This window comes from Xiphophorus couchianus, chromosome 1, assembly GCF_001444195.1.
Source record: "Xiphophorus couchianus chromosome 1, X_couchianus-1.0, whole genome shotgun sequence".
NCBI classification, from domain to species: domain Eukaryota; kingdom Metazoa; phylum Chordata; class Actinopteri; order Cyprinodontiformes; family Poeciliidae; genus Xiphophorus; species Xiphophorus couchianus.
In genome coordinates, this window is record NC_040228.1 from 17,888,076 (window position 1) to 17,913,866 (window position 25,791).

Sequence of the window (25,791 nt, forward strand, 5' to 3'; positions counted from 1 at the left end):
CTGTTTTTTCCCCTTCGTGGGCTGCCACCTTATTGTGGTGGAGGGGTTTGAGTGTCCCAGTGATACTAGGATCCGTCGGAGGCTTCATGCCTCTATTTGGGTCAGGTCTGCTGGGACAAACGGTCCTAGGTGAGGTCATTAAAACATTTATCAAAACGACTTGAATTTATCTCTCTCTTTTTTTCTTTCTATCAAAAACTGGATAAGTTTTCAGTCTGGTATTTGGCCTCATCTAGCCTTTTTTTTTTTTTAATGGACAATTTTGTTTAGAGACTTTATAATTAATTTTGTTTTGTTTGTTTATTTATATACATGTATATATACATATATGTATGTAACATGTCTTCCAATTTCAGTGTTATATGTTAGAATTTAATGTCTATGATTTTTGAGAATGTGTTCTTGCATAATTTTAGTGTTACCATGGGTATGGCATTTATTATGAGAAGGCTTAGACTGGTTTATTGTGATCTGTCTGTATTTATACTGCTGTTTGTCATTTTCTGTTTTTACTACATTAGCTATTTCAACTGTTTTTTGTTTGCTCAGTTATTTTTCTCTCCACAGAAGCTACACCCGGTCTGGCGTTGACTAGCTGTGGTTGCTTCCTGGAAAAGGCCATTGGCTGACATGATGCTGCCATCACCTAACCGTTCTTCCTCTCCTCTTCATTTCCATGAACATGGAAAGTTCTCCTGATCAGTTGACCTGGTGGTGTGTCTTTGCTCTCTTCTCTCAGCTCCAGTCGGTCATGGCAGATGGCTGCTGGTACTGAGCCCGGTTCTGGTTCTGCTGGAGGTTTCTTCCTGGTTGAGGGGAGTTCTTCTTCTCCACTGTCGCTAAATGCATGCTCTGTGTGAGGGACTGTTGTAAAGTCAATGACTCAACACAAGCGATTTGCTGTCGCCCCCTACTGGTCAGATGGAGTGAATGCTGTAAGTAATGACTCCATACAATCTGCTGGGTTTCGTTTGGTACAAACTTTTTAAACTACTTTAGTAATCACTTGAGCTTATTGTACTAGCAATTGGAGTACATGTGATTGAACTAAAATTACTTCAAAGTGCATTGAGATGACATTTGTTGTGAATTGGCAATATATAAAATTGAACTTTCAAACTAACAAATGAGCCCCACCAATACACAATATAAAAAAAACAAACAAAAACTCCCACAACCAATACAAGAAAGTTCAAAACCCCAAAAGTAGATTTAAAAATCCCAAAAGTAGATATCAAAACATTCAAACTCCCAAAAGTAGATTTCAAAACCCCAGAAGTAGATATCAAAAGGTTAAAAGCTAATAATTATAATGTTGATTCACAACAGTGTCGTTGTCAAGGCATTTATGAAAAGTCATTTCAATTTAGTCAGATTACTATTGATCCAAGTTATCAATTCATTAGGTTTACTAAATTATAAAGTAGTTTAAAAAGTTTGTATCAAACGAAACCCAACAGATTGCATGTAGTCATTACTTACAGCATTCACTCCAACTGACCAGCAGGGGACGACAGCATGCCGCTTGTGTTGCGTCGTAGACTTTGCAGCAGTCCCTCATACAGAGCATGCATTTAGCGACAGTGGAGAAGAAGAACTCCCCTCAACCAGGAAGAAACCTCCAGCAGAACCAGAACCAGGCTCAGTACCAGCAGCCATCTGCCATGACCGACTGGAGCTGAGAGAAGAGAGCAGAGACACAACACCAGGTCCGCTGATCCAGAGAACTTTCCATGTTCGTGGAAATGAAAAGGAGAGGGAGCATGGTGAGGTGATGGCAGCATCATGTCAGCCAATGCCCTGTTCCAGGAAGCAACCACAGCTAGTCAACTCCAGACCAGGTGTAGCTTCTGTGGAGAGAAAAATAACTGAGCAAACAGAAAGCTTAGTTTCTAACTAAACTTTTTAGTTAGAAAAGGTATTGTTTCTAACTAAACTAACTGTTTAGTTAGAAACACCAGAGCGCCACCTTCTGGCCTCTCTCCAGATCAGTTCAGGTCAGAGAATGGAACTGTTTCTGGCTTTGTTTTTTCCCCTCCGTGGGCTGCCACCTTATCGTGGTGGAGGGGTTTGAGTGTCCCAGTGATCCTAGGAGCCGTCGGAGGCTTCATGCCTCTATTTGGGTCAGGTCTGCTGGGACAAACGGTCCTAGGTGAGGGATAGGACTAAGAGCAGCCCAAAGATTGCTTAGAAATATAAACACAGAATATTCATATTTGGAGATGGTGATATAGACAGGGTTCCCGCTTACAACCAGAGCTATGGACAGAAGTCAGTTTCTCCCAGTGTTTTATCACCCTGGTGGGCCAAAAGGCTTTATTTCCCGACCCCCCCAAACCTCCCCAACAGGCTTTGGGTTGTTATTTTAAATGGTTATTTTTCTACGCTAGTGACAGTAAAGACAGATTAAAGTAAAGATTTAAAGTTGAAATGTTGAACTGACTGCGGAGTTGTGAACCAATTATGCCGTCCCATCAGTTGCCTATTGGTTTCACGTGCTGTTATTTCTGAGTTTTGATGCCTGATCCTGCACCTCAGACTTTCTGTAACTTGACATTTGTTAACCCAAACACGTAGCAGACCGCTGATGGACGACCTTAGCAGCTCTTCCACCAGGCCCAGCAAGTTTTCTGGAGGAAACCCTGAAAGCTTTCCCAGGTGACGCTGCCTGATAGTTCTCCATATTGACTTGAAACATTGTTAGCAATCTTTCTTAAGGAATACTGCAGGTATTTTGCTGTTTATTTAAGTAATATTAAAAAGTGAGTTTTTGATTTCATTCTTGAGTCGTTAAAGGGTTTGACTTGGAACCTGTAGCTGTCCTGTTGTCGCCTTCCTGTCCTCAATTTCCATTTGCATGATTTGTTTCTGTGTTTCTACCAAAAACGTGATGAATAAAGTCTTCAGTCTGGTGCTTTATAAACAAAATTGTTCTTAAAAAAAACAGTTTAGTTGAGACCAGAGACTTCATAATTTCTTTTATTTTGTAGTTTGTTTATGTATTTAGGATATTGTAAATGTCTTCCAGTTCCAGTATTAAATTTTCATTAGAATTTAAAGTTTGAGAATGAAGAGGACTTCTTCCCTTCAGTCCTCCACTCAGGAGCTTTTTTCTTCCCAGTTGAGTTTTTACATTTATTGATCTTAGAGAATGTGTTCTTGCATTATTATGCTATAGCCATTGTAATAGTTGAAAATGGTCTCATTAGTGTTTATGGCAATAACTTCATGGACAACTTACCATCCAGCAAAACTTATTGCGACAGTCGTCAACTTAAATTTTGCCGGACAACAAATTGTCTCAGAAGTTATTGCCTTAAACGATTATATTGTTTAAATACCATTGTCAACTAATATAGTGGATATGGCATAATGATGCAAAAACACATTCTCAAATATCAATAAACTTTAAATTCTAATTAACATTTAATACTAGAACTGGAAGACATTTTAAATGTCCAAAATAAATTTAAATGTCTTCTTCCTGTTTGGATCAGAAGTCGAAGACTTCTTCCCTTGGGTCCTCCACTCACCAGCTTCTTTCTTCCCAGTTGGGTTTTTATTTTCCATCACAGCAACATAATAAATGTTGATGAAAATAATTAATCTCTGATTTCCTGTTTTTCCCTTTTATTTGTGTCTGAGCAGGGAGAGTTTCATCAGGTGTCCCACAGCAGCTTGATGGAATCAGACTCCAGTATCGTCAGTAATGAGCCGACCGGGTCGCCAGTGTATCTCTACGACTCTCTCATCTGAGGCGCCATTGGTGGGGGAGATTTGAGATCAAACCGCCTGAAAACGGCCTCACCTGTTGAGTTTGAGTCGCTATGTCACACTGAGTCGATGGAGACTGGAAGAGAGGAGACACAACGAACTTTTCCTGCTGGGCAGATCTGAGAGAAGAAAATTAGGATTTAACTATACTGTCCTAATGAGAAGCCGCTTTCTGACCCAGATGAACTCCATCCATCCATCCATTAAGCACGTTAAACACAAATTAAGAAGAATTTGTCTGTGTTGGTAATTATTCTATGGCTGTATGTCTGATTGTTATTTAAATTGCCATTATTACTATTATGTTTCCATAGATTTTTCTTGTCTTATGAGTTAGTTTGTAACCATTTTGACTATGAAATATATTTTATTTGTTGGCTCTTAAGCACAGTATATCGAACAGGAACATGAATATTATAACATTGTTTTAATTACAAACTTTGATAATTAGGGCATTGTAAGTATGTCATTAAATTGAGATAAAAGATAGGATTAAATAAGTGTTCTTCCTATTCCTTTTCAAACAGAAAAGGAGTGGTAAGCCAATTATTTTGTTGGTTATGTATGCAGGATTTTTTCTGTTCTACAAATTGCTTGTTTTTAAAGACCTGTTTAAAATAAATCAAATATTTGTTGGTTTAGTAAGTTAGAAGCACTTACAGAATAGTGCTGCTATAATTGTTTGTGTGCTAGAAGTGAGCTAAGGTGGAATAATTATTTGTGCCAGGTTGTAAATATGGATTTTGAAGCAGGTCAAAGAGAATCCAGTGCTGTAACGGCTGTGAATTAATGGAGATGCTCATTGTTGCTCTCATATCTTGTCTGTCAACAGTCGTCCTTAATAAAGAAACCCATAAAACAGTTTAACTACTTGTGTGTGTAATAGCGGTGTAATAGTGTATATTAGGTGTACAGTGACCTGCGCAATCCTGTGGACACATTGTGGCCACGCTGTATTTGATAACAGACTACCATACAATGTATTAATGTGCAAAAAGAGCTTGCGGTGATCTGTATTTGTAGATGTCTGTGTTTAATTTAATTTCAATAAAAACCTGTTTCACCCTTTCTGATACTGTTTGATTCTTACAAATACCGCTGTATTTAAAATATTTTTTAAAAGGTAGAATATTCTCATAAAAGGATTAGTGCAAACATTTTAAACGGAAAAGATATTCTGATGAAGGAAGTGATACTTTTGTGTTTTTGTTGTGTATACAAATTGTTCCAATGCTATGCATAACCCCTAAGCTTCCACTTCAGTCTCGTCAGTCAAAGAATGTTATCCAATGATAATATTTTGACATTAACACAGCCTGCTGTAGTTTTCAGTTTGTAAATGTCACTTAAGAAGTTTTAGATGTGTAGCACCAACAGATAGACGTAGCCATCTATCCGTGCTACGGTAGGAAAATCTGACGAGGTAGCACAGATAGTCAGAACATGATCAGAAATCATTGCAGTCAATATCGTTGGAAATGTCAGAGAACTATTCATCAGCCCCTGTTGTCACCAGAGGAACCTTTGGTAACGGTGTTACAGTGTGGGCAGGTGTGTAGTCAATGCAGCTTATTGGGATGGATTGTAAGGTAAGGTAGTTTTATTTGTATAGCACATTTTCAGCAACAAGACAATTCAAAGTGCTTTACATGAATTAGAAAAAAATGCAACAAAACAACAAAAACCAAAGGAAAGGAAAAAAAGAACAAAAACACTTTAAGAATAAGTAGTCTATGATTTATAAATTAGTGGAGGTTTCTCTGGATTCTTGTTCTGATTGTGTTGATCTAAGGTAATGAGTAGTTTCTCTACATGAGTCGCTGTTAGTGAGTCGCTGCTGGAGATTGGGGTACCTTGAATTGAGTGGTTTGCACTTCCTCCAGACATGGATCCCAAAAGAAAACCTAAAAGCCGAATATTCCTACCTCTGACATTATTTGAAAAAACATAAGTGACTCAGCTCAAAAAGTGAAAATTGTATATTGTACAATTTCATCTGCAGAGAGGCCAGTAGTGCAGTTGCTTTTGTGGTACTACTTCAGAGCTTCAGAATCAGTACTTCAGTTGCTGTCATGAGTCTGGTCCTACAGAGGTCGCTGTGGTTTTCATTCAGTCACTTTGCCAAAACACCGCCGAAACGTCGCACTATCTGATTGGCTGGCTCACACTGGGGTTAAACGGTGTTGCGCATGCTCCAACTCCCTTTAACTGTTAACGACAGAAATCTGTCAGCTCAGCGGAGCTAAGGTCCGTCTAATATCCTCAAATATTTCCGCGTATCGCCTTGTTTTGGTCAGCGCCGGGGAGTTAACTCTTACTCAAGGCGTTTTTAGATCCGGCTTGCAACTTTTCAACGTGTCCTGATTGAAAAAAGCAGAAGAATGGCGAGCAGTTCTAAACGGAAAGAGGAAAGTCACCTGCTGAATGGGGCTGTGAAGCCATCCACATGGAGCAAAGCCTTCTGCGGTAATGCCGTTTGGGAAGAGAAGGTGGGTCATTTAACTACTTTATAGTTGTCTTTTTGTAACAATTCCTTTCTATTTTCTACTAGAAGCTGTAAGCTTCCGGACTTTAATAACCGGTATGGATAAAGTCAGGTAGCCGAAGCTAACCCTTATGCTAAGGATTAATCTGGTTAGTTTAGCTGACTGGCATAATGAGAGATATTCTCCCCTGTATCTGTCTATCGTTAAAGCTGACATTTTGGGGTATTAGATATTAGGACACTTTTGGTAAACAATTTTTGTTGAATAATTGGCATTTAATTGACAATTACTCTTTTTATTTTTTTTACCACAAAAACGGCATTACACATTAAAAACAAATCATACTCTTTTTTTTCCCCCAAATTAAACATAAAAGTAATATTCTGAAGTTAAGATTATGTCCAGTAATCTAATTTCTTCAATGTTTTTTATCTGAATGTGCTTGTGTTCATGAATCATGAACACAAGCACATTATGTGATTCATTATATGAATTCATATCACAACTGATATGAATCAGTTGTGATATGAATTCATATATCACAATTGTATTGTGTATTGGGAATATTACTTTTAGTCTTTCTGTTGAATGAAAAAAATGCTCTTCTTCAAGTAAATCAGTTTTATTCTACATCATTAGGAAAAATAAGAAAATATGACCATAATCAGCGTATGTCATTGAATTAGAATGGGACTTTTTTTCAACCCTGTTTACAACAATAAATGGATGGTTTTACCCCAAAAGGAAATGAGGAATAAAATTCAGTGTTATATACAGTATATTGCACCAACACACAAAGGTCATCTAAATGGTTCCAACTCATATGCTGTCATAGAGTCTAGTTCTGTCCAAATTTAAATCTTTGTTTTTGTTTTTTGCATTACAGTGTATTCATATAGTTGCATTCAGGTCTATCTACATGTGTAGCAATTTAATGCTAATTATATTAGAGTAAAATCAAAATCAGTTGGTCATATGATGCCCACTAGTAAGCTATTATCTGTCAAAGAAAGTTTAGTTGACTCCATTGAGACAGCTACGGTGACAACTTTAGAGAAATTTGCACATTATATACCCTAAATCAAGTAAATCCTGTGCTCGATGTCAAATGTTTGAATTGTTTTTATTTTTATTATGATTATTAACAAAAGAAAAGATATAAAAGCCCAGAGACCTTAAGATATTTAAGTGGGAAGTTGAATTTTAATCTCAGTTGAATATAAATCTAACTCTATCACCTTGAAAAATACACAAATTCCCAGCATGGAAAGTGAGACTTTTAATGCACTTGGTGTCAACTGGGATAAACGAAGTGATCAGTGTTAACAGCTGTGGATGTGTTGTAATTCAAATGCTTAAATCTGGCCCATGACATTTGTTGCCTGTCATTGTGCTTTTTCCACAGGATGAGTTTTTGGATGTGATTTACTGGCTTCGACAAATTATTGCAATTATCCTTGGTGTGATATGGGGCATTGCACCGTTGAAAGGATTTCTAGGAATAGCCATGTATGTATTCTGAGCTCGGTATATAATATTTTCCTGTTTTAATATTAGTTTGTACAGATGAAAATATATGAAAATTTCTCATCTTCCCTTGTATGCCTCTTTAGTTTCTGCGTCATCAATGCAGGCCTCCTGTACGTATACTTCAGCAGCTTTCAGCAGATTGACGAAGAAGAGTATGGAGGCACGTGGGAACTCACCAAAGAAGGCTTCATGACATCTTTTGCCCTTTTCCTGGTAAGTATACTAATATAAAAAAAAAAAAATAATAATAATTTTTTTTTTGATCAAAAGATCTTAAATAGTTTGAGTTTATCTTGATTCTGTGCTGCATGATGTTTTCTTTTCTTTCTTATTTGTATTGTCCCACTTTGAAATGAACAAGCTGAGTTAAGGCTATGCAAGCAAATATGTATTTAGATTTAAATTTGACCCGAATCAATCACCAAAACAATCTAAGTGAAAACATTTTTTCTTTACCAGGTGGTGTGGATAATCTTTTACACAGCTCTACATTTTGATTGAGAGGAATGCACGAAGAAATAAATATGAACATTTTTGTTGAAGTAAGTTGACAAGACTGAAGAACTTCATGGTTTGGGAGACTGAAGAACTTCATGGTTTGTCAGTGCTCTACGGGAAGACGTCTTTGTGTGCACAGCATTATGGGAATGCAAGTTTGCTTAACAAGATCCGGCCAAGATGAACACGTTCAGAAGCTGTACATCTTTCATTTGAGACTTCCGTTTTTTTTAAGGACATCTTTCCTCATGCTTCCCAATTTTTTTTTCTTTCTTTTTGTGCCGTTTAAAAAAATAACAATAACAAACACTAAAGTTGCAGAAAGTAAAAATGTTTTAGGCTGTTTGGTTGTAGCACAGTACATTGTTGATATGAAACAGAGCTCAACCAATCTACCTTCTTCAAATTTAAATAACTGACGTGAATCCAGACTTTATACTGCAAAGATCACAAGTTATGCCTACCAATCTCTGCTTATCGGTTCGATGCGACTCAGTGAGGCCTCAAGCAAACAAAGAGACATTTCAACATGAGTGTGTGGAAAGCTTCATTTTTTAAATAATACATTTCAGATGAACAAAGCCGCTCTACATTAATTAATTCTGATTCTTTAGTTTTTTTAATACCTGCTTTGAAATTTTACAACTAAATTATTTGTGAGAAATGAGGAGTCACGCTTAACAGTTATAGTGTCTCTCTGGAGTTTATGTTGTTTGTCTTAACAAAAGCTGGAATTGTTATTTAATGAGATTTTTTCCTTCCAGAAACTGTTATTTGGTTTTGCTTGTCGAATGTTTGAGTCTAACAAAAGGGGAACGTTGCATCCAAAAACAGCTGATAAGTATCTTCTAACATTAATGCAGATGCTGTTTGGAAAGAGACTCTTGTTTGCTCAAGTTCAGTCTTGAACTACAAAGAGGAGTAAAGGAGTTTATGTTCAGATGCAAACTTGTTTTTAAGCTGAACCTGATCTGTGCACTGCCATGATTTGCTGTTGGCTTTTGTCTGCCATTATTCATACACTTGAGGTAAAAAAAAAAAAAAAAAAAAAATGCAAAAATTCTAATGTTTTCTTTAATAGTCAGGGGTCTCCAATCCTAGTCTTCAAGAGGTACTGCACTTCAGGTTTTAGATGCATCCTGCTCCAACACATCTGAATCAAATGATTGACTTGTTACCAGGCCTGCTGATGGCAATCTGAATAGGCATTGTAATCATTTGATGCAGATGTGTTGGAGGAGGAATCCATCTAGAAGTTGCAGGGCAGTAGGTGTGGATTGGAGACCACTCATTTAGATCAATCATGTTTGAAAATTAATTTAAACTTTGTATAATCTGTAATTCTTTTTTGTCAAATCCCATCTTGTATTACACAGATTTATTTGTATTTCTTATATCTCTTTTGATGTAACATATTTCTCAGTATTTTATAGTGAAGAACTTTTGAGAGCAGTTCTTGCTAAGATGTTATGATACTGTTATTCAATATGCAGCTGGTGTTTGAAAGGATTGTATTTTCTGATCAAATCTTTTGGGACTCATTAAACATGGGCTTCATTTGGCCTCCATTTTCAAAGACCCGAGTATTCTCATTGCAAAACTTTTAATTTGTTCATGTATTTATTCTATAAAGAGCTATTTCTTTATCGGCAATGGAGCATTTTCATGTACAACATAAAATTTCACGCAGTTGTGAAATATTAGAAACAGAACTTCTGGTTCCAGGACCTAACATATCAATATAATTTTAGATGCTTTTATAGTGAACAGTTTTAAATCCTTTGAGTTTTTATGTATTAGTGTTTTGAAGAAAATTGATATATTGGAGAGGATATAAACTGATAAATTCAAGACACTGTGTTTGGATGGGTAGTTTGAATCAAAACAACTACTACATAGTGTATATATATATGCATACAATTGGTTCAATTTTGAATATTTGAAGTAGCAGCAATATGCAAATTTTTTGGCCTCCACTATATTTTGATAATGATACAGGCTTTTTTCTGTGCACTGCTTTGGAACCTCTGGAGATTGTTACGCAAACAAAGATTTTTCATGAAATGAACTCTATGGAAAAAATGTGGATAATATGAATTACAGCAACAATTCATTTCCCTTTGGGATTAATAAAGTATTTTTAATTGAATTGAACCGACTTCTGAAAATCTGAAACTTGTATAAAATTATCTCAATGTAAATGGCTACCCAGATAAGCTATATTGATAATCATTATATGGCATAAAAGCCAGGACGGTAATTACCGTTATGATACAATAATACGATTATAATATTTTACAATGAATAATTAAACCATGAGTTCTTGCTTGTAGCGCGTTTACCGATTAACTAGTAAATCGGCATGCCATACTCTGACATCATTCAGAAATCTCTGAAGAAAGCCCAGCTCGTCATTCTCGTGTGCAGAAAAAAAAAATGATGTGACGTAGAAGCCAAGATGGCGGCTCCCCACTCCACGATGAAATTTTGGAAGCCGGGTAAGTGCAAAGAAAACAAGGCAGAGGGCTTATAATGTTGGTTTTTCAGGTTGATAATTGTACATGTGCAGTTACTGTCGTGAATCGGTGATAAATGTGTGAGTCTCTAGAGGAATCTATTGCTGCTGCGTGCTTTCTGGAGCCTGAGCGCTTCAATTCCGGATCAACTGCGCTGAATTCAAGTGTTTACCTGCCAAGATGAAACCAGTTTGGAATAATAATAACAATTTATAGATTGGTCGCAAGTGAAAAGGCCCCCATTGCAGGGCGGTGCACCAAATCCTGGCTGTCATTCTTTGAAAACCCGCAGTTTGCGGTAAAACATTTCAATAAAACATCTCCTGCTCCTCCTCCTTTTCTTCGCCATCTGCTCTCCTCCAGGCGCCGAGGCTCCGGGGATCTCAGAGGAACGGGATCTGAGCTCAGAGACCACCGGCTCCCCCTTCGTCTTCAACCCAAACACGGCCCTCTCTATAGAGAAACAACGGCAAAAACTCCCAGTTTTTAAGGTTTCACACTGCTTCCACACACTTATAGCTAAATGTATACTATTAGTATTTGGCCACCTGCCTGTCAGTTTGTGCATTTTCTTATTTATTCCCAATGCAGCACAGAAACAACATCTTATACCTGGTTGAAAGCTTCCAGACTGTCATAATAGTTGGGGAGACGGGATGCGGGAAGACCACACAGATACCCCAGGTTAGTGTCTGTAAAACCATCAAAAGAATTTGAAGTGTTTTGCCCAGAGATGCACAAATTCAGCAGTTTCCTCCACAGTGGTTCAATATGACCTTAAGTGAATGCTTACAAACCTATTTTCCTTTATGGAACAGAGTTTGAGCCACCTCAGCTAAAGCTTAATTTATGCAGAATCTGTTATTCATGCTTTGTTCTCTCTTTTTCATCTGCCTTCAATCAGTACCTGCTGGAGGCTGGCTGGGCAGCAGAGGGGAAAGTGGTTGGAGTGACGCAGCCTCGACGTGTGGCCGCTATCTCTGTAAGAGCTCAGCTTATGTCCTCTCACTTTTTGCCAATGTCATCCGGCTGCAGGCGAATTTGGTTCACAATGTAGGACACTTGCCTGCTTCAAATTTCAGGCTTTGTTCTTATTTGCTGATAGGTAGCTAACCGTGTGGCAGAGGAGCGAGGGGCCCTGCTGGGACACGAGGTGGGGTACACCATCCGGTTCGATGACTGCTCTGATCCCCATGCCACGAGGATTAAGGTAGTTAGAGGAAGGTGGCTTCAGTCCGTCCTGTGCGTGGCGTCAGTCGGTCTTTACTAATGCCTCTGTGGTTGTAGTTTTTGACAGATGGCATGCTTGTGCGAGAAATGATGGCCGACCCGCTTTTAAAAAAATACAGGTACATGTTTGGGAGTAATAGGTGCACTCACAGGTCATTTTGTTAGGCACACCTTTTCTATTATAAGAGGGGCAGAACTCTTTATTTTTCATGTCGTTGATTGGTCAATATTGACGTGACGGCATTATTCAGTTGTTACTGACTTAAACCTTAAATACAAGCCATGATCCATCCATGCTTTCTGTTGTTCATGACAAATTTGACCCTCCCATCTGAATGTTGCTGCTGAAATCAAGACTGATCAGACAAGGCAATGTTTTCCCGTTCATTATGGTCCGATTTCTGCTACAGTGTGCGAATTGTTCTTTTCATTTCCTGTTCGTAGTAAACTGGAGTGTTATCTGGTGCTGCTTTAGTTCGTCTGATTCAATGCTTCGTTCATTCAGAAATGGTATTTCCATTGCCTGGATGCCAGCAAGAGGTTAAGTGAACTACTCTTACCTTTATAAAAGGTAAAACCCGTCTATCAATGCTAGCAAGACGTTTTCATTTCTCTCTTCTTTTTTTTTTCTTTTTTTGGAACATTCTGTGGAAACCAGCGGGATAGCTAATTATGGGAATCCCAGCAGATTAGCAGTATACAACAACCATACAGTTGATTCTTTTCTCTTTCCCATTCTGATGCTCAGTTGTTTAATTTACACCATGTCATGTTCCTGGATTACGGTTTACTAATTTGCTATTTGTGTAAATAAGCGTTTGAACATGTGTACCTAATAAAATGGCCAGAGAATGTATATTGTTTTTTGCTTTAAGTCAGGATTTTATTTTGTCTATTTTGTATTAGCATGAATTGGATGGGATTATTCTAAGTCTATGCTTTCCCCCCGTTCTTTTCAGTGTGTTGATGTTGGATGAAGCACATGAGAGAACTCTGTACACAGACATAGCCATTGGTCTACTGAAGAAGGTAATGCCAACTGATACAGTGTTTGTTGACTTAGGAAAAAAATGAATGATCTCTGACTTTAATAGTTTAGATTTCATGTGAAGAGAAATGTTTAGGTTCCAAAAAAACTTTAAGTAACATTAAAATTTGATTTGTATATGATTAAGTAAAAAATTGTTTTAGATAAAACCAAATTTATGATATTCGGAAACAATAAAAAACAGGAAAATAATCCAATTAAGATATCAATTGACAGTGTTAATTTAGAAGAAGTACATGAAATAAAATTCTTGGGTGTCACATTAGATAATAAATTCAGCTGGAAACCACACATCGGACAAGTAAAATCTAAAATAGCCAAGAGTGTTGCTGTTATAAGAAGAATTAACTTCGTACTAGACTATAAATCTTTGTTTATTCTATATAATACACTCATTGCACCACACCTGACATATTGTGTGGAAGTCTGGGGGAATACATACAAAACAAATTTACAGCAATTATACCTCTTACAAAAACAATCCATCCGAATATTACATAAAGTGGGATACTGGGAACACACAAACCAGTTATTTATTAAATCAAATATACTGAAATTCTGGGACCTGGTAACATTTAAAACGACACAATTCATGTTTAAGGTCAGACATCAAAAACTTCCACACAGTATACAGGAAATGTTTGCTGACAGAGAGGGTGGGTATTATCTAAGAGGTGAAGGATATTTTAAAAAACAACATATTAGAACAACAAGGAAGAGTTTTTGTTTATCTGTGTGTGGAGTAAATGTCTGGAATGGATTGAATGATGAGTTAAAACAAATTACAAATGTAAACCAATTTAAAAAGCTGATTAAAGCAGAGCTCATTTCAAAATATGCTGTATAAGATGTTTAATATCCAATAGGCTATAATGTAATTGATGATATAAATAGTACTTAAAATAATTTTGTATAGTTATACATGATGGAAAAATGGAAAAAAATTTCTTTTTGATGTTATGACAGTTCATTGTAAATACATTGACAAGTAGGAAAGGGGCAGGACATTATAAGATGTATCTTCTACCTGCTCCTTTTCGAACAGAAAAATTTTGCATGTCACATGGGCATAATAATTTGTTTCATATTTTATTTCTTAAGTTGTTTCATTCCATTTTATTTTATTTTCTTTTTGATTGTTTTAAAGTCTGTTCGAAATAAATAAATAAAAAAATAAAAGTAAAAAATTGACTGCCGAGCAACACAAGACTTTTCTTGTTGTTGATCACCAGTTTGAACTAGACATACGTAGGTTTTAGATTCTCATTGTGTGAGTAGAAATACTATCAAATTATCTCTCTGCTTTTGTTTTATATAATATCACATTGATTTTTGATGTTTTAATAATTTCCATGACATCTGTTTAACTATTTTTGCTGTGCAAAAACAGATACACACCTACTTATTTTAGCAGTACTTTCTAATTAAGCAGAACAGTAAATCCTTTTGCTGCTCTACTCTTTATACAATAAGACAAGTATAATTAAATGATATCTGGTTAATTAATTTGATCTATGCTCAGCCTGTCTATTGACAACTTCTCAAAAGGGCTGCTGCTCTCAACTTGCTAACCGTAGTTTCAAAACTATATTACCTCAATGAGAGAGTTCATGTACAACAACTTATTTTCAGTTGTTTTTCTTGTAAGAGAGAAATATGAAACATAGCAACAGGTGGGGGGAAGGGTAGTGATGCGGTCAGTCTCCTCTACACTTTATCTGTTAATTTATTAAAAGGATTTTAACCAGTAGAAATGGTATGATAAAAATAGTAGACTGTAGAGCAATAGGCCACCTATTCTGTCTCTGGATAGATTTTTGCCAACTTGTCTTGGTGAAGTCTTCATTTACGCTTGTTGGCTTTTATTTGTGTCCCTGCTCCAACACACCTGAATCAAATAATTACCTGTTTAACAAGACTCTGGAGACCAAGATTTGGTCTTGTCTGACCAAAACTCTTTGTCTCATGCCGTCTCCAAGTCATTTAAATGTTTATTGGCATCATAAAATAGCCCTGTTGCTGCAACAGCTGGCTGCAAGATTCAATCCATTAAGGCAGACCGAGTTACCAATAGTGTTGATTGTGGTCGAACTTGGATCTGCCTTCGGTCCTTAAATAGCTTTTCCTGTGTTGCTGTTGGCTGATCCTCTCAACTAATTAATTAACTAATTGTCATTTTATCATCACGTAATTTTTAAATAACTTCCCAAACGTTTGTCACCCTATCATTAAGCTTAATGCTGATGGTCTTGTAGCCTTGTGTAGAGCTGTTGTCTCTGACAGCCTTTTGGTCTTGTACATGGCGGTGGTTGGAATAAATGAAACTGAAACATAAAACATAATCAACTGATATCATAGTATTTGTAATTAATTGATTGATTTTGGATCTATGCACCACAAACACAGTGACAGGGCTTAATATGGACTGCCACATTAAGGTGACATTGGTAAGGGGCGATGGCATCCCCCACTGTCTGCTGGGAATAGCAACACTAGCTTACTTTATTTAAGCTACAAACAAAGCTTGGAGTAATTTTATTCCAAGCCAGGATCTGATTTAATTCAGCTTGAATGTTGGCAGAAGGAGGGACTCGCACTGTGAGATATTCATGCAGAAACCTCACAAATACATAATCAACCTGTTGAAGCTTTTCTAAAAGATTAAAACTATAATTTTCATAAACAGAGATTGTTCATTCCTTGTTAAATGGGCAAGTTCTCATAATCAGTCAATACTTATATACTTGTCTGTAGTCATATCAAACTTAATTCAATAAACTTCTTTTAGCTTTTATTTTTATTTTTAATTGCTTTCCTCCGTTTTCCCTCTCTGCTTCCTCGACAGATTCAGAAGAAGAGGCGAGACCTGAGGGTGATTGTGGCCTCTGCCACTCTTGATGCCAAGGTGACTGCATCATTAAGATGAACAGATATGCTAGACTAACTTGAAAAGAGCAACAAAGGCAGGCACCAGGGGAGCGTAGCTGTCAGGGGGAATAACAATGCACTCACATCTGAGATAACCTGATGATGGATAGATAACCAGGATCGGGTCAAAAACACTCTGAGCATCAAGCCAGTCAGCTAAAATATGCCTGACAACTGCTGTGCTTTTTGTGTAATGAGGCTTTAATCTAATGCTGCAAACAATATAATAATTACAGACCTTGGCAGTTGTTAAATTTAAAACGTTTGTGCTTTAGTTGTTTTGTTGCAAATACTGTATATATAAATATATATACTTTTTTTCCCCTGTTTTACCTCTTTCTTATCGTATTTAATTGAGGAAAATAATTGTAAATATCATTGCAATTTTAAAAAGTAAAAATGTTTTTCTCCACACTGTAATATTCTCACTACCTAAAGAAATTTCACGAGTTCTTTAACCTGAATGAAACTGGGGATCCGAACAAGGACACGTGTGGAATCCTGACAGTAGAGGGACGCACTTTTCCGGTGGACATCTTCTACACCGTCAGGTAGTCCAGAACGGAGCGCCATACTGGAGGAAGTGATCACGTAACGCTTCCTTTGTGACTTTGATCTCTGGTTTATCCTTAGCCCCGTCCCAGATTACGTAAAAGCCACAGTGGAGACTGTGATGAAGATCCATGAGTTGGAGGATGATGGGGACGTACTTGCTTTCCTCACAGGGCAGGTCAGTGGTTATATTTGTGTATTGCTATTTTTTATTTATTTTTTTGTTTGTTTTTTAGATTTATATGGTGATCATCCCCAAAGTCATTGAGCTTTTTAACACTGACTCATACATATTGATTTTTCTTTTTCCTTATATTAAAATCCATCTTAGGAGGAAGTGGAGAAGGTTGTGTCCCTCCTGCAGGAACAGGCCAGAGCTCTTTCTCGGTATGGGATGAAGAAGCACCTGAGGATTTTGCCCATGTACTCTGGCCTACCCTACGCAGACCAGATGAAAGTCTTTGACCGGGCTCCCTCTACTGTTCGGAAGGTGAATATTTATCTTTCTGTGGATTTCTATAGAGAAGTATGATTGTTTGGGTATTTTCCAATGCTGTTTCTCGATTTATTTGACTAAATCTATGCCAAACAAAGTAACTTTCTTAAAATTCTACTTGAACAACTTGAACAAACTGAAGATATAAGAATATTGTGGTTTCCTCTCTGCTACCTGTCCATCCATCTACTGATTTGATGCTCCTGAATTATCAGGTTTTGGGAGGCGCCCAGGAAGTCTCCTACTAGTCTCATAAAAATGAATTTAAGGGAATAGCAGACAGATTTCAGTGAGTCGAAATATTTATATTTTTATGACATGCTTTTAAATATATAAATATATTTACATCTTTATGCATTTCTTTTACAAAATTGTGCCACTTTGTTAAGGTTGAGACGAGAGTTTAATCGAAAGCTAACACTAATGTTGTGGATCTTTTACCTAGTCTTTTGATCTCTTCTGATCCATTTTTATTGAGCTGAAGTGAACTCTGAACCTTTCTTAGATCGGCATGTTTAGTTATTTATTGGTGCTGTTTATCTGCATCTAAAGCTCATAAAGCTCAGCTGAACTTGGATTATGAAAAATTCTGTTGCTCCTGATTAGATGAGATTCTAAACCTTGTTCAGATTTAATTCTGATCACATCGCGGAACTAATTCTTTTCTATTTTTAACTGAGGAAATGGAATTCAGCCTTGATTCTGATGCTGTTAGAAGGTGGAAAACACACAGATTAAACAAGAAATAATTCAACTATGCTACCTGAAGTTTATTTGTGGTTAATTAGATTTTCTATGGTTGGTAGCAGATGTGACCTCAAGAAGACTGGGTTCTAGATTTAAATCAGAAGATCCAACAAATAATTAGCTTAAGGGTGTGCACACGTTTGCAACCAGGTCATTACAACTTTTTTATTGTCACTTGGCAATAAAACCTGACTGTGATCAACTAATTTAACAATAATCTTTTATTGGAAAATCATAAATGTGCTTTGAAAACCTTAATTCTTGAAGTTTACATATGTTAGTTTAGGCAGAAGTGTGTTACTATAGAAAACATCTGTTCTAATATCTCAGGTTGTTCCCTTTTAGTTCCCATTTTGTTTTCTGTTTTTATTAAAAAGTGAAACACAAACTGCAACCAAAACACATTTATTAGCTGAGAAGTCGCTTACACAGTGATGCCCATGCTTAATCAGGCAGTTGATCTCAAACAGGAAACACCAGAGGGTTATAAATTTTTATCCTTTAGAAAGACTTCTATAAAAAGCCATTTTGGATATGATGAACTGATTTCTGCCCGTGTCTATCTTTTCCTGTTTCCTTTCTATTTCCAGATTGTGGTGGCCACAAACATAGCTGAAACCTCCATTACTATAAATGGGATCATGTTCGTCATCGACTGTGCGTTTGTGAAGCTCCGGGCCTACAATCCTCGCACCGCCATCGAATCGCTGGTGGTCACTCCCATCTCCAAGGCTTCAGCCAGCCAGCGGACCGGGAGGGCCGGACGAAACCGACCCGGGAAGTGCTTCAGGCTGTACACAGGTTTGTATCAGATCACTGTAACGGAATTACAAGAAAGTACTTGGGGAAAGCCGGGGCGTTTTTAATAATCACCACCATGTCTTTCTGTGCTTCATCAGAGGAGGACTATGAGAAGCTGCCTGCCGCTACTGTTCCAGAGATGCAGCGCTCCAATTTGGCGCCTGTGATCCTTCAGCTCAAAGCGCTAGGCATAGACAATGTGCTGCGTTTCAGCTTCCTTTCTGTAGGTCGCTCACATTGGACCCACTCAGTGGAGTGTGATCACCCACTTTAATAAGAACTTCTTTAGAACAGCAGATTGTGAATTAATTCTGTCTTGTGGTTTATCATTTCAGCCTCCTCCAGCTCAAACTATGGTTCAGGCTCTGGAGCTTCTTTATGCTCTTGGAGGTAAGAGACATTTTGATCATTAGTTGGGGAAAACAGCTGCTGTTTTCACACTAGCCAAGCTGTGCAGCCACAGAAAGTGTTTACAATCTGCGTGTTTGATGGCAGGTCTGGACCACTACGGCCGCCTCACTGACCCCCTGGGTATGCGGATGGCTGAGTTTCCTCTCAGCCCCATGTTCGCCAAGATGCTCCTAGAGTCTGGCAACTTTGGCTGCTCCAAAGAGATAGTTACCATAGCATCGATGATGCAGATTCAGAATATATTTGTTGTGCCGCCCAATCAGAAGAAAGACGCTGTAAGGAATTTTCTTTTGTTTTCTGAGCTTTTTGTACTTTCTGCTTCATCAGCTTAACAGTTATCCTGTTTTTTTGGCAATCTGCCCCCCTGCAGGCTCGCGAACACAGAAAATTTGCAGTTGCCGAGGGAGACCACCTCACCATGCTGAATGTATACGAGGCATTTATTAAGGTAAAAGCATATGGATGCATTCAGTTCAGTTCTGTGGTGGAAAACTCTTCAGGGTGTTGTGAACTCCCAGAACTTGATGAATGTGCCTCTAATCATGGCAATGGGACTTTTTTTTATTTTTTTAAATTTCCTGCAGCAACAGAAAAGTTCCCAATGGTGTCAGGAGCATTTTCTTAATTACAAAGGTCTGCTGCGCGCCGTCACAGTGAGAGAGCAGCTTCGGCGTCTCATGAACAAGTTCAAAGTGCCACGAAATTCCAGTGAGGGTAAGTGTTTATCATGATAATGTTATGTTGAATCAGCCAAGGCTTCCACAGACATGAAACATTGTGACCTTACTCGTCTGCAGATGTTTGACTAACTCCTACTGCTGCATGTTTTACACAGGCGATCCAGATGTGATCCTGAAGTGTATCGTGTCTGGATTCTTTGCTAATGCTGCCCGCATTCATCATTCTGGATCCTATCGGTGAGAGTGCAATTCAGTCGGGGGTTGTTTATGACTTTCAGCTATTAATTTGATTTTTGAAGATTTGGTTTTTCTGTCGTCTTGCCAGGACTTTACGAGATGATCTTGAGCTTCACATCCACCCCAGCTCTGTGCTGTATGGAGAGAAACCTCCAAAGTGGTCAGTATGTGGTCTTTGGTACAATGTTTCTCATACATTACTTTGCATTAATGTATGAATTAGTGAACACTTTTGGTAAAATATTTTAAGATACAGTTCCCTGTAAAAGTATTCAAACCTGTAGATGTTGGAACTACAACCCTTAACATATTCTATTAGAATTTTATGTGATAGAACCACAGAATGTAGGGAGAAATTTTGAATCAAATAAAAGGATGCAAATTTTTACCAAAAAATTATTAAAATGTAATGTACCTCTAAATAAAATCCGTTTTTCACTTCAGAATCAATGTTTGCAGTATCAGTCACCAAGGATTACAAGGATGCTATATTTAACAAGAAGAAAGAAGGGAGTCAGGAAATGTGTGTTAATCGTAATCCATGTTGTCATTAAAATATTCAACTGTATATGTCTTCATATTAAGCAGCCATGATATAGAGCATACAATAGCCTTCAAAAGTCACCTAATTGGTAAATAAGAGACCACCTCAGTTTGATTTAATCTCAGTGTAGTCTATGGAAAGGGCTGGCTGTCCCCTTCAGCTGACAGGCTGGACAAGGACAGATTTAATCAAACGCTGGAGAAGCTGCAGGGATCCACAGCTCTTGGGGACAAATCTGTCGACAGGACATTTATCGCTCTCAATTCCTCAAATCTGACTTTGACAGAAGCATGGCGACAAGAAAACCCGTCCCATTTAGAGTTCTCACATGTAGGGGACACAGCAAATAGGTTGTGAAAGTGATGTGGGTAAATAAAACTAAATCTCACCCTTTTGATGGAGATGGTGCAAAACTATCCAGAAACCACCATCTGTTGTACAAGATGGAGATGGCAGCATCATGGTGTGGGGATGCTTTTCTTCAGCAGGAATTAGGAAGATGGCCAACATTGATGGGAGAATTGATGGAGAAAAATACAGGGTGACGCTGGAGGAAAATCTTAGATGTGCCAAAAGACTTGAAGCTAGGATGGAGATCGACCTTAAACATGCAGCCAGAGCAACAAGGGGATAGTTTAGATTTTAAAATACTGTCACAATTGCATGGTCAAAGCCCAAATCTGAATCCAATGAAGAACTTTGGATAGTTAGACTGAAAATTGGGCTTAAAAAATTCAAGTCTTAGTTGGACTAGTTTTTAAAGAATGGGCAACATTTCATCCTCTAGATGTGCAAAGCTGATAGAAGCTGGTTCTTAATGCAATCCTTATTATGGAGAGGAATTTTAAAATCATGCATTCTGTCCTTCCTTCCACCTAACATTTTACAGTACTTTGAACATGGTCATTTAAAAAAAAAAGAAAAAAAAAGAAGCTTTTGTCCAACTCTTACTGCTAATTTTTTCTTCCCCTCTTTTCAGGGTTGTCTTTAATGAAGTGGTGCAGACATCAAAATACTACATGCGTGATGTGACGGCTGTGGAGTCGTCCTGGCTGGTCGAGCTGGCCCCTCATTTTTACAAACAAGCTAAGGTATGGCTTGAGCAATCACACCACATCCTCTAAATAATTACTCCATATTTTGACTAATTTGTGCTCATTGTGTTCCTTTTTGTTTGGTAGCATGGGTCACTGGCCAGCAAGAGATCCAGAGTCCTCTGAATAAACCATCCCAAAGGGAAAGCAAAACAAAGCTGTCACTGTGCTCCCATCGTTTTTCATTGTATATATGAAGATGTATATTTATTGTCCATGTCCACCTAGAAAAGTTTCTCCACATTGAGTGGCCGTGTTACAATAGATCTCAATTGTAGATTTTTAGAGGTAATGTCATTTTCTTGGCTGTGTGTTTGTATACATAGAAATGAATGCTTGAGGAGGCCAGGCTGGGCCTGACGGGCATCCATTTGAGCATGGCCATTTGGTTCACTCATACAACTAGAAATATATATATATATATATATATATGTATATATATATATATATATATAACCGTACTCAAAGTAGGCTCAGGTCCAGGTTTCAGCTCCTGTGCCACAGGCCCATCCACACCTGGCTTCATTATTATTATTATTTTCTTTAAAACTTGTTTTTTTCTGTTTCAGAAAAATATTGAACGACAATAGACTGTGATGTTATTTCCCAATAAGGGATTTATTTTTTAACTGTATTTGGTCCATTCATGTCCTAGGTGCCTTTATATTTTAATCACTTACCTTCCACTCAGTTTATTTTCAGCCAAGTTAAATTTTGTTTCAGGATTTTTCATTATATTTTTTATTCAGCACCTGGTTCTCTGATTGATACTGTGAAGAAGCTGCATTTCTTTTACACTGAATTCCCTCTTAGCTCCAGTATAGCTCAAATTTAGTGGCCTTGTCACCGCACTGTGCCAATTTTTTTCTTTTGTTTAAAACAGCCTGTTTCACATTTCACTTTCAGCTGAAATGTGTAAATAGTCCCAAATATTGTACATGTATCGCTGTGAAATTGAAACGAGAACAGAAGTGCCATTTGTTGCTGTAAGAACAAAAAGCATTTACACACCTCTCTTTTTTATAATTTCAACCATTCCAAGCCACAATAAACGGTTTATTTTCCACATTGTCTTAATTTATTCTAGGTTGTAATTCCTAATATGCATCAGATTCCATGTCATCTGCATGAACAACTTCTTGTGTTTTTGCCCATATCTGTCCTCGGACCCTAAAAGCTTTACTTCACTTGGTCCACTGCTGGAATGGCAAAATTTGACATGTCTACTTTTGTTTATTTCTATAGTAGAAACTGGCATTAGAGTAGTTTAGTGAAACTGTAAAAATCACCCCAAAACAGCACATTACAGCTGGTAGGATGCACTCAAACCTGTTAGATTATAAAATGAAGTACATTTGCATGTTAAATGGTATTCTAACCAAGACCTATACACTTTGTAGATGTATTTCAGGAGAAAACCGTTCCAACGTGACTGAGCACCCTTCTCTGTCCAGAGAGTCTGTGGAGGAGCAATCTGTAAACATGTGTAGCAGCTTACCTCTGAGATTAAAACTATCATCTGTCATTTTCTCGTGACATCCTTAAATAAAGCCTTATTGTCATACAATAACTGATTGCTTATGGTTGCCTTTTTGCATTTAGCTGGTTCTGCTTTACTTGTCATGCAGTTTGTTCACCAGGAGGTGTCACTGTTGCTCTACAAATATTACTAGAACTTCAGCTCTTAAGTGAAATCAGCGAATGCCAGAGCATTTGATCGCTGTCTGTGTGCATTTAATGTCTTTGATTAAAGTGTGTTTTGTTTCAGCTTTTTACTGTTAACACGTGTCAGTTTAATGATGTGGTGTGGAGAGTATGTGGGACTGTAGCTGCAGTTATCTGTTGGTCTATATTTAAAGACACTGCATGGATACGGACATTTAGAGAGGGGGGGGGGGGGGAATGTGTTAAAACAGTTTTGGTCCATTTAACTGAGAATATCCTTGTTGCAACAAGATGAGCTCCTGTCAACATCATGTTTAGTTATTAAATATATGTACAAAATATGTTTGCACTGCTCTCCAGTTTAGGCAAGGCAAGTTTACTTGCATAAAAGCATTACATTAAAAGAAAAACATATTAAGATACAGATTTTAAGGGAAATTTAAATCTGCTACTTTGATGACTGCACAAATACCTTGTGTTAATTATCAAACAATGATGTGCATTGTGCATAAGTCCAAATGTGATTATTTGGACTTATTAAACTGAAAACAATGAAGGTAAAGTATTGCTTTATCTGTTCATTTCTATTTTTACTGATTTATTTATTTGATAACATTGCAATACTTCTTGATTTTAATGTCAATCTCTTTATCCTGACTCCTTTATTTTAATGTGAAGCACTTTGACTTGCCTTGTGAATAGATTGTGGTTCACACAGAAGTCATTGTTCATGGTCATTGAATGGACCATGAACTCCAAAGTATTCTAGAAACAAATGTGAGGTTATCTGTAAGAAAGTTGAAGATTGGACCAGAACAATGATCCAAGTGTTAAAAAAAAAATCCAGTGCAGAATGGCTAGAAAAAACCCCCAAAAAACAAAATCAAAGGTCTGAAATGACCCGTGGACCTTACGGAAGCTGTGCTTGAACAAATGCCAGCAAACATCAATAAAATTAGCCACAACCGTATAAAGAACAAAACAGACAGGTGGACTCAAACAGAATAGATTACGTGAACTAGTTCAGTAAAAGGGGTTCAAGAAGGTATTGAAACCATGAATGTAAAACTCAGGGGTGACAAAATTGACCCACATTAATAATTGTAAGCAAGATTACCTTAATTATTTTTCCTTTCAAACAACAACAACAAAAAATAAACATAAGAAACAGAAAACATGAGCAAATAAGTCTCAAACAGCAATTCATAAAAAACATCAAGTCCTAGAAATTCCTTTCTGCTACATGGTGATCTTGATATTTTATTTTATTTTATTTTATAAAGAACATCATCCGTATTACGGAGCCCCTAAGGGTACGGAGCCCCTAAGGGGACATGGAGAGAAAAAAAAAAGATCCCGACTTATTATCTCGAGATCCCGACTTATTATCTCGAGATCCCGACTTATTATCCCGACTTATTATCTCAAGATCCCGCGACATTTCTGAAAAATCGCGAGTTACTTTTTTGGGGGGGAAAGGCATGTTTTTATGCGGTAAACGTGGGGGAGTGTGTCTACATTGTTTATGGAGGACGACTTATATGATTTTCTGCGGTCCAGAGATGTCCCAGAGGAGGATATCATGCACATGCAATTTAGCGTACATCCATCGGTAACCGTGAAGCTGTCCAGAGGACTTTAGCTGGTTATTAATGAATTCAACCAAAACTGTGTTTAATGTGTTTATACTCAAGCCCAAGCTCGAAATAAAAATCATGGGTGGGTGTCCTCCATCACTGTGATTAGGTCGTTATGTACTGATGTCGGGATCTCGAGATAATAAGTCGGGATAATAAGTCGGGATCTCGAGATAATATGTCGGGATAATAAGTCGGGATCTCGAGATAATAAGTCGGGATTTCTTTCCTTTTTTTTTCTCTCCATGTCCCCTTAGGGGCTCCGTAGTACGACGGTTTTGATAACGTTTCATTAATTTTTTTGTATTAGATCCCTGATAGGTATTTTAAAGATATCGTCATGTGTTTGTGTCTTTAGATGTAACGTTGTGTGTAACACAGTAATCACCGTCAGATGTGGTTAGGTGTGGCCTAAATACTGCCTGTTGTTTAATGGTCGCGCATTTTCAAAGAAGCCTGATGGACTTAAATAATGATATTCGACCAAAAATCGCGGATCTTGGAGAAATAAACGAAACTAAACCTATTAGAGAGGAAAACCAAACTTTGAGGTCCTTCAGCCAGGTAGTTAAATATGCCTCATACAACAAAAGTGGCAGGGTCCTAAAAGAAGTCGTCCGTAAACCTTCACTTCCAAAATTGGAGCACATTGTATTCATTAATTTCATGCATATTTTGCATATTGCAAAGAAATATGTTTTGTTCATACCACATTGAAGGGTAAAAATAATGAAGGACAGATGAAACACTTTGTTTTCAGGTGAGTAAAGGTGTGCATTTTCATGTAGCTAATTTCCCACAGCTTGTTGCTGAACTCTTAGTTTGTTTTGACCGAGAAAACAAAACACAGCGTTGTGTTAACGAGGCACTTTATATATGTTTTACGATATATTTTTAATGGAAGTCTTGTACTGATT

The 25,791-nt window shown here is 37.5% G+C and overlaps 2 protein-coding genes and 1 long non-coding RNA gene across 3 annotated transcripts; all 3 read left to right on the top strand.

Moving 5' to 3' along the window:
* Positions 1-1,806: 1,806 nt before the first annotated feature.
* On the top strand, positions 1,807-4,840 carry LOC114156854 (uncharacterized). Its single transcript, XR_003598032.1, has 3 exons — positions 1,807-1,908; positions 1,949-2,658; positions 3,649-4,840. It is a non-coding gene; the product is annotated as an uncharacterized LOC114156854 (long non-coding RNA).
* Positions 4,841-5,957: 1,117 nt separating this feature from the next.
* On the top strand, positions 5,958-9,866 carry rab5if (RAB5 interacting factor). Its single transcript, XM_028023678.1, has 4 exons — positions 5,958-6,263; positions 7,666-7,769; positions 7,874-8,003; positions 8,250-9,866. The coding sequence occupies exons 1-4, from the start codon at positions 6,156-6,158 to the stop codon at positions 8,289-8,291; spliced, it is 384 nt and encodes a 127-aa protein (XP_027879479.1). The 5' UTR covers positions 5,958-6,155; the 3' UTR covers positions 8,292-9,866.
* A 787-nt stretch (positions 9,867-10,653) lies between these two features.
* Positions 10,654-23,142, top strand: dhx35 (DEAH-box helicase 35). The gene is made up of 21 exons (XM_028023439.1): positions 10,654-10,786; positions 11,168-11,295; positions 11,396-11,488; positions 11,709-11,786; positions 11,910-12,014; positions 12,092-12,153; positions 12,994-13,063; positions 15,928-15,987; positions 16,449-16,561; positions 16,644-16,740; positions 16,894-17,052; positions 18,396-18,606; positions 18,705-18,829; positions 18,942-18,996; positions 19,102-19,292; positions 19,388-19,465; positions 19,602-19,731; positions 19,853-19,934; positions 20,023-20,094; positions 21,458-21,569; positions 21,660-23,142. Exons 1-21 carry the CDS (start codon positions 10,747-10,749, stop codon positions 21,696-21,698), a joined length of 2,100 nt encoding a protein of 699 aa, XP_027879240.1. The 5' UTR covers positions 10,654-10,746; the 3' UTR covers positions 21,699-23,142.
* Positions 23,143-25,791: the final 2,649 nt, after the last annotated feature.